The sequence below is a fragment of the Lucilia sericata genome, unplaced genomic scaffold, assembly GCF_015586225.1.
Source record: "Lucilia sericata isolate MDLA Ls3-8-SP2 unplaced genomic scaffold, ASM1558622v1 Contig000182F_arrow, whole genome shotgun sequence".
NCBI classification, from domain to species: Eukaryota; Metazoa; Arthropoda; class Insecta; order Diptera; family Calliphoridae; genus Lucilia; species Lucilia sericata.
In genome coordinates, this window is record NW_023994210.1 from 246554 (window position 1) to 266849 (window position 20296).

At 28.4% G+C, this 20296-nt stretch overlaps 1 protein-coding gene across 1 annotated transcript in view; it reads left to right on the forward strand.

The window, feature by feature from the left end:
* Nucleotides 1-5430: 5430 nt before the first annotated feature.
* Nucleotides 5431-20296, forward strand: part of LOC119601640 (vacuolar protein sorting-associated protein 13D-like) — a 275471-nt gene continuing 260605 nt past the window's right edge. The window contains exon 1 of the mRNA XM_037952697.1: nt 5431-5658. Within this exon, the coding sequence (XP_037808625.1) occupies nt 5562-5658 (97 nt within the window). The 5' untranslated portion in view covers nt 5431-5561. The remainder of the gene's footprint in view (nt 5659-20296) is intronic.

Genomic DNA, 20296 nt, shown 5'->3' on the forward strand with positions numbered 1-20296 from the left:
AGTTAACGTGTAAAATTATACAAGTTAATTTTAACGTCGATAAAAGTGCTACCAATTCAAAAATAAAAAAACAAATATTAATGTGTTTATGTCAAACAATAAAAAAATATTTTAAAATAAAATTTAAATCAAAAAAATATCAAATAAAAAAACCTTTTTTAAGAAAATGTAAATAATTTCAAGATTTAGCAGATTTCTTCTGTGGAGTGATGCCAAGTCAGGTAATGTTCGTTTTGTTGCTAACTTTAAGCGTTAACACTCATTGATAGCAACAAAACACAACTATAGTTGAAACGAAAAGTCGACTTTTCAACTTTTTTCATTTAGTTAAAAGTCAACTTTTCGACTTTTTGCATTTTAAGAAAAGTCGATTTTTCGACGCACATAAAGAAAACAACCCGACGAAAAATAAAACAAACCGTAACAGCTGTTTTATCAAAATAAACATTTTTTTTGGTGTGGTGAGTTTTTTTGTTTACAAAAATGTGTTTGTGCACGTGGAAAAGACGCAAAAAATCGTTTTCAATATTTACATTTTCAATATGTGTTTATGCACGTGGAAAAGATTCAAAAAAATTGATTTTTATGATTTACTTTAAAAAAATTATTTTTGATCAATTAAAATATGTACATAAATGTGGAAAGGAACAAATCTGATAAAATATAAATATATTTGGGATTATATCGTTACAGAATGCCTTTTAATAAAAAACAATCAAAAAATTTTACTATGGTCATATATAGAAAATGATATATAAATGCTATCGGACGATCTTGTGCATGAAAAAGTTGGAAGTGTAGAAATCGGATGGCATAAATTTTTTTCCGGATTTCATCGTTCTAGGGTGTGTACTACAACAACAAACTTTTTTTTTACAAAAAATGTTATTATGGAAGTATATATAAAATGATATGTAACTGCTATCGGACGATCTTGTGCACGATATAAACCTGTATAGAACTTTAAGTTGGAAGTGTAGAAATCGGATGACATACTTTTTTTTGTAGATTTCATCGTTCTAGGTTGTGTACTACAACAATTTTTTTTTTTTTTAAATTTTACAATGGCCGTATATATAAAATGATATATAACTGCTATCGGACGATCTTGTGCATGATAAAAACCTATATAGAACTTTAAGTTGGAAGTGTAGATATCGGATGGCATACATTTTTTTCCGGATTTCATCGTTCTAGGGTGTGTACTACAACAACAAACTTAGTAAAATTTTTTTTACTATGGAAGTATATATAAATGTATATATAACTGCTATCGGACGATCTTGTGCACGATAAAAACCTATATAGAACTTTAAGTTGGAAGTGTAGAAATCGGATGGCATACATTTTTTTCCGGATTTCATCGTTCTAGGGTGTGTACTACAACAACAAACTTTTTTTTTAACAAAAAATGTTACTATGGCCGTATATATAAAATGATATATAACTGCTATCGGACAATCTTGTGCACGATAAAAACCTATATAGAACTTTAAGTTGGAAGTGTAGAAATCGGATGGCATACATTTTTTTCCGGATTTCATCGTTCTAGGGTGTGTACTACAACAACAAACTTTTTTTTACAAAAAATGTTACTATGGTCGTATATATAAAATGATATATAACTGCTATCGGACGATCTTGTGCACGATAAAAACCTATATAGAACTTTAAGTTGGAAGTGTAGAAATCGGACGGCATACATTTTTTTCCGGATTTCATCGTTCTAGGGTGTGTACTACAACAACAAACTTTTTTTTTACAAGAAATGTTACTATGGCCGTATATATAAAATGATATATAACTGCTATCGGACGATCTTGTGCACGATAAAAACCTATATAGAACTTTAAGTTGGAAGTGTAGAAATCGGATGGCATACATTTTTTTCCGGATTTCATCGTTCTAGGGTGAGTACTACAACAACAAACTTTTTTTTACAAAAAATGTTGCTATGGTCGTATATATAAAATGATATATAACTGCTATCGGACGATCTTGTGCACGATAAAAACCTATATAGAACTTTAAGTTGGAAGTGTAGAAATCGGATGGCATACATTTTTTTCCGGATTTCATCGTTCTAGGGTGTGTACTACAACAACAAACTTTTTTTTACAAAAAATGTTACTATGGTCGTATATATAAAATGATATATGTATAACTGCTATCGGACGATCTTGTGCACGATAAAAACCTATATAGAACTTTAAGTTGAAAGTGTAAAAATCGGATGGCATACATTTTTTTCCGTATTTCATCGTTCTAGGGTGTGAGTACAGCAACAAACTTTTTTTTACAAAAAATATGACTATAGCCATATATAGAAAATTATATATAACTGCTATCGGACGATCTTGTGCACGATAAAAACATATATAGAACTTTAAGTTGGAAGTGTAGAAATCGGATGGCATAATCTGTTAGCGATTTTAGCTAGGGTCAACTGTGGACCGACCCTTACAAAATTCAACAGATAAATTTTGTTTCATATAAAAGTTGTCATGTCGAATTTTATAGATATACATTTTTAAGCTAGTTATGAGCGGTATTAATTTCCCGAGGTGGACCTTATATCGGGGATAGGTTCAATTATGGACCGATCCCCTTAAATTTGACAAAACGGTTTTGACTTATTTTTTATGTGGAATTTCTTTACTATATTGGTATTTCTATTACAATTATTGTAGTTAATATCTTTTTCTGAAGGGGAACTTATATGGGGGTAGGGTCAATTTTGGACCAACCCAGAAATGTTTTGGATCTTATAAATCTTGTAAAATAATTTCCTGAGAGGAACCTTATATGAGAGCAGTGTCAAATATGAAGCGATCCTCATAAAATTTGGCAAAAAAGATTTTAGTTCCTATAAAACTTGTTTTTGTCGTTTTTCCTCGCTATACTGGAATATTGAAGCTCAATAATAAACTCCGTCAACTAAATATATTTTGGCTAAGATCCCAGTATATACTTTTATGGATTTTAGACCAATATTTCGATGTGTTACAAACGATGACTCCCTGATGAGTTTATCGTATATCCAATATTGTCCATTTTCAATAAAAAACTCCATCAACTAAAATTATTTTGGCAAATATTGGCTAGATGGTCTTAGACTGTAATAAGATCCCAGCATATACTTTTATGGACATTAGACCAATATTTCGATGTGTTACAAACGGTGTAAAACGTTCCTTGACTCCCTGATGGGTTGTGTCTCACAAGTGGTGATTTAGCGATCTTGAAAGTGACGGAACTAATAGGGAATCACATTGTTCGCCGGTCTCTTGTAAGATTTTAGGTTGATAGTCATGCAGTACTTAAAGCATTAATATGTATGTCATAGCTGTATTCTTGCATAGTCGTAGAATGAAGAAAAGATCTAAGTGTTATTATGAGACTGTTTACAATAAGGATGTGTTAGGTACCAGGACTCTGCAATATACACAAATGAGGTATCTGGCGAACTGATACGATGAGGCTCGAATCTTGCCCCATATAAACGGAACAAGAAGTTAAAGCCACCCCTTTTTCATTTTTTAGGTTGATCTCCGATGGATTCCGTGACTCTATCAACCAGTCATGGAATATAGAATTGCACATTATATAAGGCCGTCTTAAAAATATTTGATTCTAAAGAAACCGGGATTATTATTGGGGTAGATGATGTACACCAAGAACACTTGCACTGGCTATAAAACATTATTAAAATACATAAATTTTTCTTAGCACAAAATAAATATGTCTAGTAATTTGTTTTTGTTTCATTTGTTTACGTTTTTACAGAAACTCATCACACAACAATCAAAAACAGCTGTTAGGGTTTGCTGTTTTATCAAAAGGTTGTTTTATTAACGGGTATGATTTTTCGACTTTTTTCATTTAATTAAAAGTCGACTTTTAGACTTTTCGACTATAAGTACTTTATAAATAGTCGACTTTTCAACTTTTTCCGACTTTTTTCGACTTTTTCCGACTTTTCGATTTTTTCGACATTTTGACTACTTTCGACTTCTTTCGACTTTTTTCGACTTTTTACGACTTTTCGACTTTTTTCAACTTTCTTCTACTTTTTTTGACTTTTTTCGACTTATCGACTTTTTTCGACTTTCAGACTTTTCGACTTTCAGACTTTTCGACTTTTATTAACCAAGTTGACTTTTTCAACTTTTTTCGACAAAAAGTCGATTTTTCGAAAGTCGATTTATAGAACCCTACTAGATTTGATTTAAAACATGTCGAAAATGTATTTTTTCGAACAAGATTTGCTTATGCAACACTGCGATGTTTGAATGTTTTCATCGAAAAAGTGAATTAATTTGGAAGTGAAAATAATAACAAATTATAATTTAAAAATTAGTGGCATTTAATAAATAAATTTATTCGTTTACAACTGTAATTTTTTATTTTTAATATGTAATTTTACATAAAATTAACTTTATTGTGGATTTGAAAAAATAAAGTGACAGAATTTGTTTGAAAATTCGAATATCAGAAACTAGTAAGCTCAGTGGAAACACCTTGAAGAGGTTTACGCAAATCTAGCAGATTTCAAGCCAGTGGAAACATACCATTAATTTCAGGCACTCATATGTAAAACAAAAATATATGAAAAATGTTGTTGCAGAACTGCCACCACCTTATGTGAATTTGCCTAGAATATAAATCATACGGTTTTTACTCTATTTTTTGTTTTAAATATGGATGGAATTTAATTTGATTTTTCATACGTAAAGCGTGGAGGTGTAAAGCCTACCTTACCAATCATGGCGAAACTAATAAGGTGAAGTCATTTCAACAGCTGATTGTTTTTTTGTCCATGGAAATTTACCCCGTGTCTATATTAGACAAATATTTATTATGCTAAACGTCAAATTGTTATCATGATAAAAAATTAGCAGATGACAGTGTTGTCCAAACAATTGTTTAGACAACGTTGTCTAAATACAATAAAATGACAAACTTCATTTTATTGTAAAATTTGTTTAGAATTTTGTTTTTTTTGCAATTAAAATTGATTTTTAACATAAGTTTTAGTGAAATTAATGTTTATTTACAAAATTTGCGTTTAATTTTAATTGTTTTTATAAAATATAGCATTATTTCAATAAAATTATTTGTGAGTTGTCGGGATAAAATCAGCATTTTGTTACCCCTATGCATTAACATAAACAAAAAACTGACAATATTTCTGCCGACGTTTTGTCAATTATCGTGATAAAAATTTGTCTAATATAGACACGGGCTTAGCCCGAAGTTGTTAAACTCCACATAAAGAAAATTCTCTCTCAAACACGACGCTGTCAAACTACATATACAAAAAATTTCATAAATTCGCCGCAAAATTAAATGCCTTCACCTTATAGTCTATTCGCGTTGTTACCAATCAAACGCATATGAGTTACCCTGTATTTTAGCAACTGTCAGTAGCTTCTTAATAAATAATTTAAAAACATTGATATTTCCTATATTTTTATTTGGATGACTTATGAAATAAAGCTAAAAAAGTAAACAAACAAATAAATTATTTCGTTTTAAACCTTTTCTTTTTATTAAGTGCTATGATAAATGAACTAATAACATGGGTGTTAAACACCTATTTGGGCAAATATCTTGAAGATTTTAATCCAGCTCAGTTATCTATTGCTCTTATGTCAGGTAAATATATTTTATTTTGCAATCTTTTAGATAATATACTACATTCGAGTGCTATAAGAAAATTTCTGTTCTAATAACATATAATTACGTGTTGGTCATTGGTGTACTAAAATCCAAAAAAGTACGTTTAATAAAGTTCAAAAAGTTTATTGAACATAAAGCATTTCTGGTATCAACCTAGATCAATTAACCACCTTGCATTTTAATAATGTCTTCAAGTGTTGATAGATCTTTTAAAGCGTAAAAAATTGTGAGTGTTCTCTTTTTTAGTTTCAGAGTTAGGAGGCTTCAAAGTTTTAGTTTTTACAGATAAAACAGTAATCAGAAAAATGTTGATATGCAGAAATGGCATTTTTAGCGAAGCCGGTGTTTTATACACCCGAGAGCAGAAGGTCGCTGAGCCCAACTGAGGGACTGCTGTACAGAAAATGTGATTATAAACACTAAGTGTTAAACCAAAAATGTTAGGTGAAAAATAAGCCAATTTTAAGGTTTGATGGGCCAAAAGCTTAAAGTTAGTACTCGTTTGATTTCAAAGACATAGTATGAGGTTTAAACTTGAGAGTACAAAAGGTTTACTCCATTTTTTGCTATTAAAATTTTTGTCTTAAAAAAGTGATTTTTTGGTCCTATTTCTAACAAAAATTGTGTGTATTTTTTCTTCCTGTGGTAATTTTTTAATGTTAACAAATTGAATTGCAGTGAAACATTCAAATTTCAAGTATTGAAATACAATTGTACACTTTAATTTAATAACATCCTCCAGTGGAAAGGAAAAGTTGAGCATTACATTACAATAGATTAATTCAAGGGTTGAAGTGTAATTGGAGTCTATTCAAGATCTTATATACAGTGTATTTGGCTTTAATCCAATTTGTCTAAAATTTTATATGAAAAAAAAAAAAAAAACAAGGCAAAGTTTTCTATGATGCTTAGATATCTTTTTGTTTAAAACCAAATACTACCTCGTAGAATGTTTGCAAGTTTTTATGTCAAATATATATTTTACATTTTATATAAAATGTACGTAGCGCATCTCGTAGACAATATCAATATTTTAAGTAATGTGCAATACGAATAAGCATTATTTGGTACAAACAATATTTATATACCTTTAACAGCTTAGTCATAAGAATCTTCCAACAAAGATGTTTAAAATTGACATTAGGTTTAGGTTAAGGTAAGGTTTGGTTTAGCCACACAAAACCGTCTTATTTCGGTCCCGTTGTGATACCCTATTGGAAGTATGATATTCCAGATACAAGATCCAAAATAGACTAATCTGTTCCCAGTAAATGTCGGACAATAACATAGGAGATGAGATAGTCTCCTCCACTTCATTGTGACAATTACTGCAGTAGTTATTATACTGGAGACCCATTCTTCTGTCATGATTGCCAACAGCAATGTTCCGTTATTACCGATAGCAGTGTTCTTATTTGCTCCCTGCCAAAGTTTAACAATAAGCTAAACTTAGAGGTATCATATATAGGCCAGGTTGACCTCGAAGTTAGGTGGTTTCACTAAATAATCTGATCTGAGCCATTTCATATACATAGTTCGTTTTGAAGAAGGGTCTTACAGTTTGTAAGGGACATACTAATGAAGGCGTAGATTTCATTTTCATCCCACTTTAAATAAAATTCAATCGTTTTGTTTTACAATTAATTTTCGAATGAATCCATATTTTTATTTTTTTAAACATAATCTAGAAGCCTTGACTTAAAAAATTAAAAATTTTCTTTCTATTTTTCTATTTGTTAAAAAATGTTTGAAATTTTCTTTGGAAAATTTTTTATTTCTTAATGATTTTTAGATTGAAAACAATGAAATATGCGCGTAACTTGCATGATTGTCTGAAGAATGGATGTTTGGCTATATTTGCTGATGTTTTTTTATTTCATGTTTTGTTTTCCAATATTTTTATTTATTTTTCATAAAAATTCGCTAATATATGATTCTTTTCCAAAAAAATGGAACGGATTAATAGTGGATATTTATTGTAATTTTTTTATGAAAATCAAAGAAAATAACTAAAAAAAAAAAAACAAAAAAATTCATTTATGTACAAATTCATACATTTTATGTACTTTTAATATTCCGAATGAAAATGGGTTGGGAAAAAAAAGTCATGTTCGATTCATACAATTTATTACAAAATTCATTCTAGTTATGTATTATTTTTTTCTGTGTACCTAAAATGTCTTTTTGATTATTTTCAAAATTATTTAAGCAAAGTGCTTACAACTCGGCTCCGCACCTTTACTCACGTCCCCGTGAAGCATCTGTAATTAAATGTTATTAGTAAGGTTATAATTAAATAATTTTGTATTATTCTCTTTAAGTTGAGTTACAACTTAATGTATTGCATGATTTAAGTTTATCAGATGATGTTATTCCTTCATAGGGTTTTCGCGATCTATTTTATCCTGGCATACCCCTTATAACATATCTATCATTACATAAATATTTTACAATTTGATATGGACCATTATATCGTGGAAGAACTTTCCGATTTCCCTCAATTGAATTAGTTTTTCTTACTTACACTAATTGCCCAATCTTATATATTTGACCTGCTTTTATCATATGAGTACTTCTGATATTTTTGCATCTTATCTATAGATGACTTTGCCTCGTTTCTACTACAAGAAACATCATTTGTATTAATTTCATGTACTTCATTACCTAAATAAGAATCATATTTTCCTCTTGGTAAGAATCCAAATAGAAGTACACTTGGAATTTTTCCAGTGGACTTATTAGCAGTAGAATTTAAACCCCACTGAATATCATTAACATATGCATCCCACTTGTTCTCATTATCAACAGATTAACTTAAAGCCGACAAAATTGTTCTGTTATATCTCTCTGCTTGTCCATTAGCGTGGAGTTGCAGTAGCATTGTGAATAATTTTAATCCATGATCTTCCGCAAATTTCTGAAATTTATGAGAAGTAAATTTACTTGCTCTATCACAAACTACCCTACAAACAAGAAGATACGAATATGATACGAATTCGTATTGCTTAGAAGTAAAATTTTATTGCGGCAACAATCATATTCATATTGCGAAAGATACTCCCTTCGGGAGAATTTGTGCGTCAGAGGCGCAACTTCTATGCAATACGAAAGCAATTCTTCTAGAAGTTAAAAACGTGAAATTGTTAGATAACCACCTAGGAGAAAATTTTAAGATACCTTCTGATAATCTTCTGGATGATAAATATAACATATCGATAGATTATCTTGATTGAGAAATATTAAAATTTCCTTAAATTTACAATTTTAAAATGCGTTTTATTATAAATGAATTGAAAAATTACAATAACAATTTTTAATGCTGCAATATTCTTCCGCCGAAAAATGTTGTGGTTTCCAAAAGAATGTTGGCTTTTCCACAGGAAATGTTTTCGTTATCTTGAATAAAGACTGGAAAACATGGTAGAATAATTGTTAATTATTGGAGGATACATAATACGCAAACAAATACTTTATTAAAGAAAAATGTCCACTTTTATCCTTATTTTTAGCGTATGTTAACGATTTAAAATTTTTTCCAATATATTAATATTTTTATAAAATATTTTGAAGTTTGAAAAAATTTAATATTGCTTTAAGATCTTCACCATGATATTATAAAGATATCATGAACTTATTGCTTAGAAGGAAAAAGCCCTTGAGAGAAAATATAACAGTTTGGCGACAAACAATATTTTACAAAAAAAAAAAAAAAATATATTTTCTGGTTTATCACCGAAATTTTGTTTTAATGATAGTTAGTTAGTTTGAAAGGAGGATGTATATACATCAAATCCGAAGAAATACACCTAGGCCTCTATCGGGCCTGTTGTGCGCTCCTTAACCAGTGCCTCAGGTGGGAATCGAACCCACCACCTCCGGTCTACCAGACTAGAACACTAACCACTAACCTACCACTTTTCGATATAAAAAATATTGCTTTGATGATTTTCTTCCAAATGAAAAAATGCAGATATTGCTTTTATGTCTTCTATGGAAGATATATTCCTAATGTTTGTAGGGTAATCTTCTAGGTACTCCAAAAATTCTAATGAATTCTTCCAAAAATTTTATAAAAGGTTCTACCTTCGTACAATGTACAGCTTTTAATAAAACATATTTTGTAAAACCATCAACTGAAACTATTAAATATATCGATACCCTATATTCAAAAAGTAACAAATCAATAAAGTAAACTTTTCAGGAGAGCAAAAAAACTGTTTAGTTTGTCAATTATTGGGAAAATTAACAATGTATCTTCTATAATATTTTTTAAATAATCTTGTTAATTAGTGTATGTAAAAATTTTATTTATTTTGCAGGTTTACGCGAATATTTTTAAGATAGCACTTTTTAGTCGACCAAAAAACAAATATTTATTTAAAGTTAGCATATTTTGTTCAAATAAAATAGTAAAATTTGTTTGTAAAATTTTATTAATTTATAATTGCGTAATAGTTGTTTAATAAAAAATGAATAAATACATACATACATAGGTAAATATTAAAGAAAATATTTATATTATAAATTGACATTATTATCATGAGTTAATTGGATTTTGTGTAGAGCAAGTTATCATAAAAGTAATGATACTCCTGTGGAATAACTTTTTTAAGTTCTTGGAGGTGTTTCCATTTATTTAATTGTATAGGAAGTTGTTTCGAGTGCAACGGTTTTGGTTCTAGTTTTCCTTCGTATTTTTTGATTCGGCAAGGCAAATCTGTATACTGATCGTCAAAATTGGTTTTATATTTTACGCAGCCATTGGGAAGGTATAAAATAGAACGTAGTTGTGAGACAGTTGGATCATTCTTTCCTTTTCCAGGTCTTATTGAAGAAAAACGAATTAGTTCTTGGTCATTGTAATTTTTAAAAAAATCGTAATTCAAATATATAGCATCAAATGGCATTTTCTTTATTTTGTTATCAATTTTTACGGTTTTTCGGGCTTCCTTCGTGTAAGTGACGTATTCAATGGGCAAATAAACTGATTGGTTTTTCAATTTTTTTTCTATTTTTGCGTGAGCACTGTCACATTCCATTTGAGTGTGTCCTTTTTCTAAATATTTCTGTTCTATAACTTTATTATGCCGGATTGAAAAATTTGATAACGCATTAGCTAAAATGTGATTTCTATTTTGATATCCGCATCCATCTGAATATAATATTATTGGCAGCATGTCGGATAAACAGTAAACTTCCAAATGATTTATAATGCATGTTACAAACGATGAAGCAGACAGGTCACCATGTATTTCGCTCCACCAATAATTAGAGCACTGGTGATTCCCAATATTGTAGATTGTGAAGTTGTGAACTTGCAATCGTTGTTTATAATAAACGGCGGACGCGTTAATATCGGGACATAGTTTAACTGCCTGAGTGTCCATAGTAAAGACATGGCATAATTTATTTTGAGATTTTATCTTATCTAGTGTTTTTTCAATCTGTGCACGTTCTTTTTTGGCTATATGATATTTATACTCTTCTGCAGATATTTGTTTTGTTTTGTAACCCACGCATGTATCGCATTCATCCTTACGGGGCTTAAATATTGCATAATTTTCGTCATCAAAAGTTCTTGAGAACGTAAAATAGGACAATGAATTCACTTGTTTTAGAGAGCATATGTTTAGATAATCATTATATACATCTGTCTTTGTTTTAAAACATTCTGAAAGGTATAATTTTGTAGTTTTTTGGCGGCAATAGTGACTTTCTGTTTTTTCTAAGTTTTGCAAATAAGTCTTTAGGAATAGTTTAGAATCTCTGACTTTAGAATCCGAAATACGTTGTTGGTTTTGTATTACAGGGGGTGAAACTTTGTCAACTACCCAACCGATTGCCATACTACGATTTATGCCTAATGTTGATAGGAACATCAATTTACATACCTGTAGTAATTTATGTTTATAAGGAAGTTTATAGATAAATGTTTTATATCTCTTAGACTTTTCTGAATGTTTTGTTGTTGTTGCTAATTCCGAAACATGAGATTTCACAAACATTTTTTTACCTTCCCAGGATAGTTTCCAAAACTGTTCAAATATATTTTTCCTTTCATCTTCTTCAAATAAGTTACACCATCTTAATTTACTTTTTAAACAAAATTTTGATGAACATTTTGGACCCATTTTTCGTTGAGGTTTAGGCCTGTTTTGTTTGATTTTTTTTGCAATTGTTGAAAATCCTAAATATTTTTTGCCAATCATCCTTTTAATATAATTTGATTTCCGTAGCTGGGAGCAAGAATTGTATTCCCTTTTTGATCTTTTTCGTAATACAGGTTCTTCGTCCGACGAGGACTCATATTCAATAGCAATACGTTGCAAAGAATTATAGTTCCATTCATCAACCATGCTAAAGTGAATAAATAGTATATTTCCGTGATATATTTGTACATAGTAATAATTACATACCTTCCGTTTTGATATTACTTGTAACACAAATCTTCCAAAATTTAAGTTTTATTTGAATACCGCCGAATATTTTTTCATATGACATAAATTACATAGTTATATATGTTATATATGTTGATTTATAATATAAAGTTATATATTGTATAATAGTAATATAGTAGAAAAAATATTTTTGAATACAAAAAAATTATGTTTTTTGCAATTTATTTGCCATTATTCGCATATTTAAAGAGTAAAAATTCTAAATTATAACAATAGAATATTATGGAACTTAATTTTATTATTGGTTAATAGAGTTAGTGCCAATTTTCTGGAGAAAAAGTATATAGAGTAAAAAAACTAGACTTCTATAATATGAATATAAATGGGCATATCTCAAAAACTGGTCATTAAATTTCTTAATCCTTACTAGTATTGTGTTCAGCATGTCCGATTTGATAAGATTCGATATAAATGTTAATTAAACTAAATCTTTTAAAAAATTTTGTTAATTTTGTATGGAAGTTAGCACTTATTTTCTTCAAAAAAAATTCTATTTTGAGATAGCAATATAATAAAAAATGATATAAAAAGCGCAAAACTAACTTTTTTGGTTTAACATTTTTACCAGAGATGGGGAATGAGATGGGAAAATATTTGCCATCAAAAACGCAATTCGACCAAAAGTTGAGTTCGCACTTTTTGAATATAGGGTCTCGATATATTCCTGTGAATACTTTTTGTAAATAGACCATTGTGATCAACGTGCACAGTATCAATCGAGTTTAAAAATCTTACTTGTTTTCCAGAAGGAACCTTATTATAGGAACAAGGTAAACAACATGAAATGTAGCGTTTAATATAATTCTTCATATCAGAAAACCAATACTTTTCCTTTATAGAGGAAATAGTTTTTTCTACAGAAAAATTTCCTAATTTTATCATGATGACTAAATACGATTTCCCTTCTCGAAGATTTTGGTACAGCCCACTTACTACCATTTTCTGTTTTTCTGTATAATCTACCTTTTTTTAACTCATACTCATCATGAATTTGTCTTTCCTGCCTATCCCTTGGAATACTCTGTAGTGTCTCAATTAAACATTTACATCTATCATCATTCAATTGCATGAGCCATTTGAATTCCCTGTCTATATTCCACAACAAAATTAAATTCCTGGATAGTTAACCACCATCTTCCAATTCTATGACCAAGATCCCGTTTTGTAAAAGCTGTTCATAAAGATGAACAAGTTACTACTTTAAACTCTATTCTAAGTAAATATATCCTACAACGTTTTAATGCATAAATAATAGCCAAAGTTTCCAATTCGTATGAATAGTATCGTTGTTCTTCCCTTGTAGTTGAATGGTTAAAGTATGCAACTGGTTTTAAAGTTCCGTCATCATGTTTCTGTAATAAGACAGCTCCGACACTCCATTTACATGCATGTGTATGCAACTCAGTGTGTGCTTTTCTATTGTAAAAAACTAGTAATGGGCAATTGGTTAATTTACCTTTCAATTCATTAAAAGCTCTATTTTGTTCTTAAACCCATTTAAAGGAAATATCTTCTGAAATAATTTGTCACTCCTAAAAACTGAATATCCTTAGGAATACCTTACCTGGTTTTACACCATTGTCATTGATTTCAATGCATAAATATTGTATTGAATTTTGTAAGAAAAAACATTTTTCAATTTTAATGTTGCACCATTTTTCATTAACCTTTTCAAAACTAGTTCTAAATTATCCTTTAGCCTTTATCAATGGTACCAGAAGGAATCAAAATGTCATCCATATAAACCGAAGCAGTAGTAAATCTTAAATTCCTTAAAATTTTATTGATAGTCCTTTGGAAAACAGCCGGAGCATTTACTAATCCAAACGGCATTCTTAAAAATTCATAATATACATAGCATAATTAAATAGCATCTCCCATAACGGGTTAACACTAAGTTGAATGTGAAAAATTTTGTATATTTAAAATTCAGTATTTCGGAGTAGTTTTGATATCATTGAATATAAATATCCACTGTTAGTATATAGTGGATAGTTTATTGTTTTCATATAACTCGGGAACTGCTCGAGGCAAATTAATTAATTTTATGTTGTATTTGCTATTCTTAGCAATACAGTCGTGGAAAATAGCTATTAGTTATCGCTGCAGTGAAATTCAGTTTAGATATGTATTTGTGCTTTTAGTATACATATACTATATAGTATAACTGGTGAAAAATTTAGCTGCGAAAAAGTGCGAACTGATTTTCTATTAATTTTTTTAGAAAACATGTAGACTATGGAATATGAATAATTTCTGGGTTTCAGTCAAATAAATTAAGGTTTTGAAAAATATTGGATCCTTTAGATATATTGTTGGGGTTGTTTTTTTTTACTTTTATACTTATTTTTCTAAATACTTGTAATATTTTAAAATTCAAATTTGTATTCAAATTTTATTAGTTTTTTAAATTGAGTTAGCATGGTTTTTGGAAAATTTATAATAAAAATTGTTTTTTTGGTATGTTGTTTGAAAATTTCAAAATTTTAAATTTTAACGTAGAAAATATTTGAAAATATTTTTTTTTTGATTTAGTTTATTTTTGGAAAATTTGTTATATTTTGTTTTTCTAAGGTAGTTTGATTAAAATTTTGAATATATTTGAAAATTTAGAATTTTACTTGTAAATGAAAATTATTTTGAGTCGTATAAACATTGGTTTTGGAAATTTACATTTTTAGTATTTTTTGAAGTTGATAGAAAAATTTTTCATTCAAGTGATAAAAATTGAAAAGCGAAGTTGAATAAAAATTACGGAGAAATTAATTAAATAAAAATTTGTGCAATAAATTGAAGGGAAAAGGAAAATGGGATATAAATTTAAAATTTTATAAAAAAAGGACATTTTAGTGAAATAATAAATAATTAAAAAAAAAATGTTGAAAAGAGTGATAGTTACGAAATAAATTTTGAAAAACAAAATTACGAAGGAGAAAAAAATTTTTAGAAATAGTTTGTGTAAATGAAGAAAAGAATAGACAAAATTTGAATAAAAACTTCTGAGATCATAAGAAAACAAAGGATAATTAAAATGATTATTTGAATTTTGAAAGAGCAAAGATTCAAAAAACAAATTTATGCATAAACAATAAGAACAGAAATGAAAACAGTTTAAAATATTATGAATGAAAATATGTATAAAAAAAAAATACTAAAATTGTGACAAAAAAAAAAAAAAAAAAAAAAAAATTTGTACATTTTTGAATTTATTTTATTTATTTATTTATTTATTTACATCAATACATAGAAAGCCTTCTTGGCCAATAATACATGTATCGTTAGACCTATATTCATGTCATTAACTGTATAATTATATATAATAAATGTAATTACAAATTAAAAAAATAAATTCTATTTACATATGCATACATAAGTTGCCCCCCAGCCGAATAAATTATTACCAAATATAATTTAAAAAGAAAAAAATTATTCTTAACCGTACTCAAACCCATCAAAAACCGGAAATATAATATAACACATAATTTTGAGTATAACTTTGTTATTAATTGTAATAAGTAGAACGAAAAAATTATAAAATTTTTTTTTTATAAGTATAATTTGAATATGAAAACAGTCTTAGTGCATTGGGTAAATTATTCCAAATTCGACTTATTCTTATAATGAAGGAACGTTCAAATATTGACATATGTATACGAGGTATATCAATTTGGCTATTACGAGTTGAATTAAGAAATGAAAAACTATTAACAAGAGAAGGAGGTTGTCCATTTTTCATGACTTTGTAAAATTGAAGCAAAAGCCTTAATTTTACATAATCATTAAAGTTAACGCCTAAAAATTTAGAAACAGCTTCAATAACACGTTCATGATCATTCAATCGAAGATTGAACACATAACGAACAATTCTCCTTACAATTATCTCAAGACGATCAAAATTGCTGGAAATGTTCCAGAATAAACTTCAAGACAATAGTTTACTTTCGACATAAGTAAGGAATGTGCTAATCTATGTCTGATATGAAAAGGTGTGTATGACTTTAGGGCATACAATCTTCTTGTTATGAAACTGATTCCATTAAAAACTGAATCAACATGACCATTAAATCTAAGATTGTTATCAATAATAAGACCAAGACATTTAATTACATCAACATGTTGGATGTTTATTCCATTTATACGTATTTGAGGATAGAGAGCTGGGGAATTTGGTATTCCAAAGTAAATAGCTTTTGTTTTTGCTGAGTTTATATCGAGCAAGTTTTCTCGCATCCAATTGTAAATGGAATGCTATTTCTAACAGAGTTGACATCATACAACAGGTATATATCGTCTGCAAAAACGTATAATTCACATAAACTATTAGATAAGTCAGAAGTAAAATCATTTAAATATAACTGAAAGAGCAGGGGCCCCAAAACAGAGCCCTGAGGCAAACCAGATGTAACATGACCAACTGTCGAGTTAACATTACCAAACGAAACAAATTGAGACCGTTCTGATAAATGCGAAAACATTAATCTACACGCAGGTGCGGAAAAAGAAAAATTTTCATATAGCTTCCTTATAAGAATTTTGTGATTAACACGATCGAATGCCTTCGTTAGATCTAAGGATACCATTACACAATTAGAGTGAGCATCTAGTTTACGTCGTATAGAGTCTGTCATAGAAATAAGAAGAGAGGTCGTGTTGTAATTTTGGCGAAATGCATATTGATTAGGGTGTAGTAGTCTTCGAGTATGTAATAAAATTTGTTCATACATTAAATTTTCAACTATTTTCGACATGGCGGGTAAAATTGTAATTGGTCTTAAATTGTCAGCATTGTAGTTTCCATTCTTCGGAATAGGTATAACTCTTCCTAACTTCCATTGTAACGGATATTTAGAAGTTGTAAAAATGGTATTAATAATATGAAGTAAAATAGTTGAGATTAGCGGAAAAATAATTTTTATAAATTTAATAGGTATTTTGTCACAACCAATAGCATTGGATTTAATTTTATTGATTGCAAGACTAAGTTCATATTCTGTTATTGAAGAAAAAGAAAAAGAATTTTAGTTAGACACGAGATCATTAATGTTGAAATTGCTGTCATTATCGAAGCTTTGGTTACTTAAAAATATCGCAGCTATATTCTCAACCTCAGATTCATCATATTGTGGTCTATTACGGCCAATGCAACCTAACTTACGTAATCTACACCATATTCTACTGCCCTCAGCTCCTTCAAACATTCGTTGACCATATTCCCTACGAACCCTTCTGATTACAGACTTTGCCTTATTTCTTAATTTACAATAATTTCTCCAATTCTCCATAGATCGTTCCCTTAAGTAAAAACCATATGCCGAGTCTCTGGCGTTTCTCGCAGTAACTATTTCTCTTGAGTTAATTCACTCATTATCGGTAGTGCCTGCTTTAACTCTAATTACAGGTACTGTATCATGAAGAGTATTAATTAAACTATCTGTTTATGTCAAGCTCTTTGTTGATGTCAAAGATGATGAATTCTGGGCAAATTGGAAAGGATTATTCTCTGAGCCTATGACCAAATCTTTTGTATATTTTAGTTCTCAGTTTTAGGTGTACAATGATATTCCAAATGAATGTAAAAAGAAAACAACAACAGCTCATAAGTGATTTGGGATATTTATTGCTTATTGTATTTTTAAGACGGATTGTCTTACCAGTACGAAAGTTCAAGTTGAAAGAAGACCAACGCTTTTATTGAATTTGCGGAAATAAGTATCTATGACATTTTTTAACATTTAACGAAAATTGGAACTTATTTTGTCTGAAAGAGATAGCACTTTTAGTACTAATAAAGTATGTATATGTTTTAATATTACAAGAATAGGGTTTTTAAGATGTAAATTTGGGAATTAATGCCAAAATATATTTAATATATTTTGACATTAACACTATCTAACGTGAACAGTTGTAGACTTACATCGTTTATGGTAAAAATAGGGCTTATATCAAATGCCTGAATGAAATGAAAAGCAAATTTTTAATGTTATTTAAATTTTAAAAATTATAAACGTTACAATACTGATAATTATTATCAATGTTAAATTAAATAATACTGCAACCCAGCAAACATTTAAAGAAAAAAAAAATAACAAATTAAAATTTAATTAGACTCACAAATCATCATTTTGTAAGCAAGTAAAAATCAAGAATAATTTCAAGAAACCAGTGAAAGTGGATTGTGAAATCTTTTCGAAATAAATATAAAGATCAATGGATATATATTATGTAATTTTCTTAGTATCTATTAATTGTTTAAAATTTGAATATTCTACCTAATTATGTTAAAATTTTGATCTAATTGTTATAATTTAATATAATTTAATTAATTTTTTTATGAGTGATTTTTTTTATAACGAAGCTGAAATGTACATTTCAACAACGAACAAGATATAAGTAAGTTGTGTAAAATAATTTTGAATTTTAATAGATTTTTTCAATTTTTAGCTTTAATTTTAATTTTATTATATATTTAAATTTGTGATGTTTGGTTCATTGTCGTTATAATTATTTGAAATGGAAACGACTTTGATAAAATCGTTATTTATAAATTTTAATAATTTTTAATTTCTTTTTGTTGTTTTGTTTAAATAAATAATTTTCATATTTTAATTAATGAAAAAATGAGAAAAATGTGTTGCTAATTTTTTTGTGTTGAGTTGTGGAATCTTTAGGTATAGATGGTATAAAATCACGATAGAATATTTCGATTTAATTGGGATTAATTCATAAATTGACCAGAATTAATCACGGTGGTATTTTGATACCAACGGGGTGGGTTATGGTTCAGGAACAATGAGAACAGTTTCATAACAAATATTCAAATTCAACGTAAACATAGAACGTCACTGATAGAACCCAAAAGAGTGTTGTGTAATAATTAGTGACGTTACAATATGTAATACTTCATCGTGAAGCGTTATCTTGTTATGAAGTAGAATAAATTGGTCAATGCATCACAGTGGGACAAAAAATTTAAATTTGTCGGAAGTAAATTAAATCTTAAAAAAATTATAACAAATGCATAGAAAAATAAAAATAGTGTTGTCTTTTTCAAAAAATTATATATTAATACACCAAATCTGAACAAATCTTCCTGTACTGGTTATTATATTAGTCCAATCTTGGAATATGTATTTTATTTAATTGAAACTGTCTGAAATTATATATAGTGTCGTAATTTTTAATTTTATAGAAATATGGAGTATATATTTCATATTATACCCAGGATTATAACAGCTTTTGGACTTTTACCCTACTGTAAAGACAGTATTATGTCATTTAATATCTTCCCATTTCTATTCTATTAAAGAAATATTTTATAAAGAAAATGTTAACAAAATATTACTTAAAAAGCTAACGAAAAGAATTATTAGTTTTATATGTAAAATGTATGCAGTTTTTTTAATAACAGATACTCCAGCAATTATTTATATTACTAAATTAGTATAAATCATAACCATAATTGTTTAATGAAAAATATCTATTCTAATGATCGAATATGAAATATTTGATTATGATTATAATATTTATTTTAATCTTATTTTACTGCTTATTACCAAAAAATATACAAATATTTAAAAATATTTTCGGTCTATCCTGACTGTAGGGTGCATGTCCAAAATGTCATTAATATATCTCACATATTTCGAATTATACTCTAGTTTTCAAAAAAGTTATCAATACTAAAGGAATACGTAATTATGAACATGTTAACACTATTTATAATATATTTACAAATGAGGTTGTCTAATACAACACCTTATAGCACACCCTGTTTGAAAACAGGATATCCCAAAGTAAACTAATTCGATAGCACACATCTTTGTCTAAAATATCACTATACATCTCTAATGGATCAGGTCATAAATAAAGAAGATATGAATTAAATTCCGCTAAATTGGGGATTTCTCGCACTGTGCGGCCGTTGAAAATGTTTTTTTTAACCATAGCACATAGGTTTAGAAATAATCAATTTATGGCTAAAACTCGCGCAATTACATTTTTGGTACTGCAGTATTAAAGTAAACACTTGAAAGATTCTAAAATTTACTTTTGTTTTTAGGAAAAACTACTACATATTAGACCGCGGCAAAACAAAAGTAAAACATTTTTCATAAATTAAAAAAATATATATTTCTGAAATGTTGGTATTATTCTTT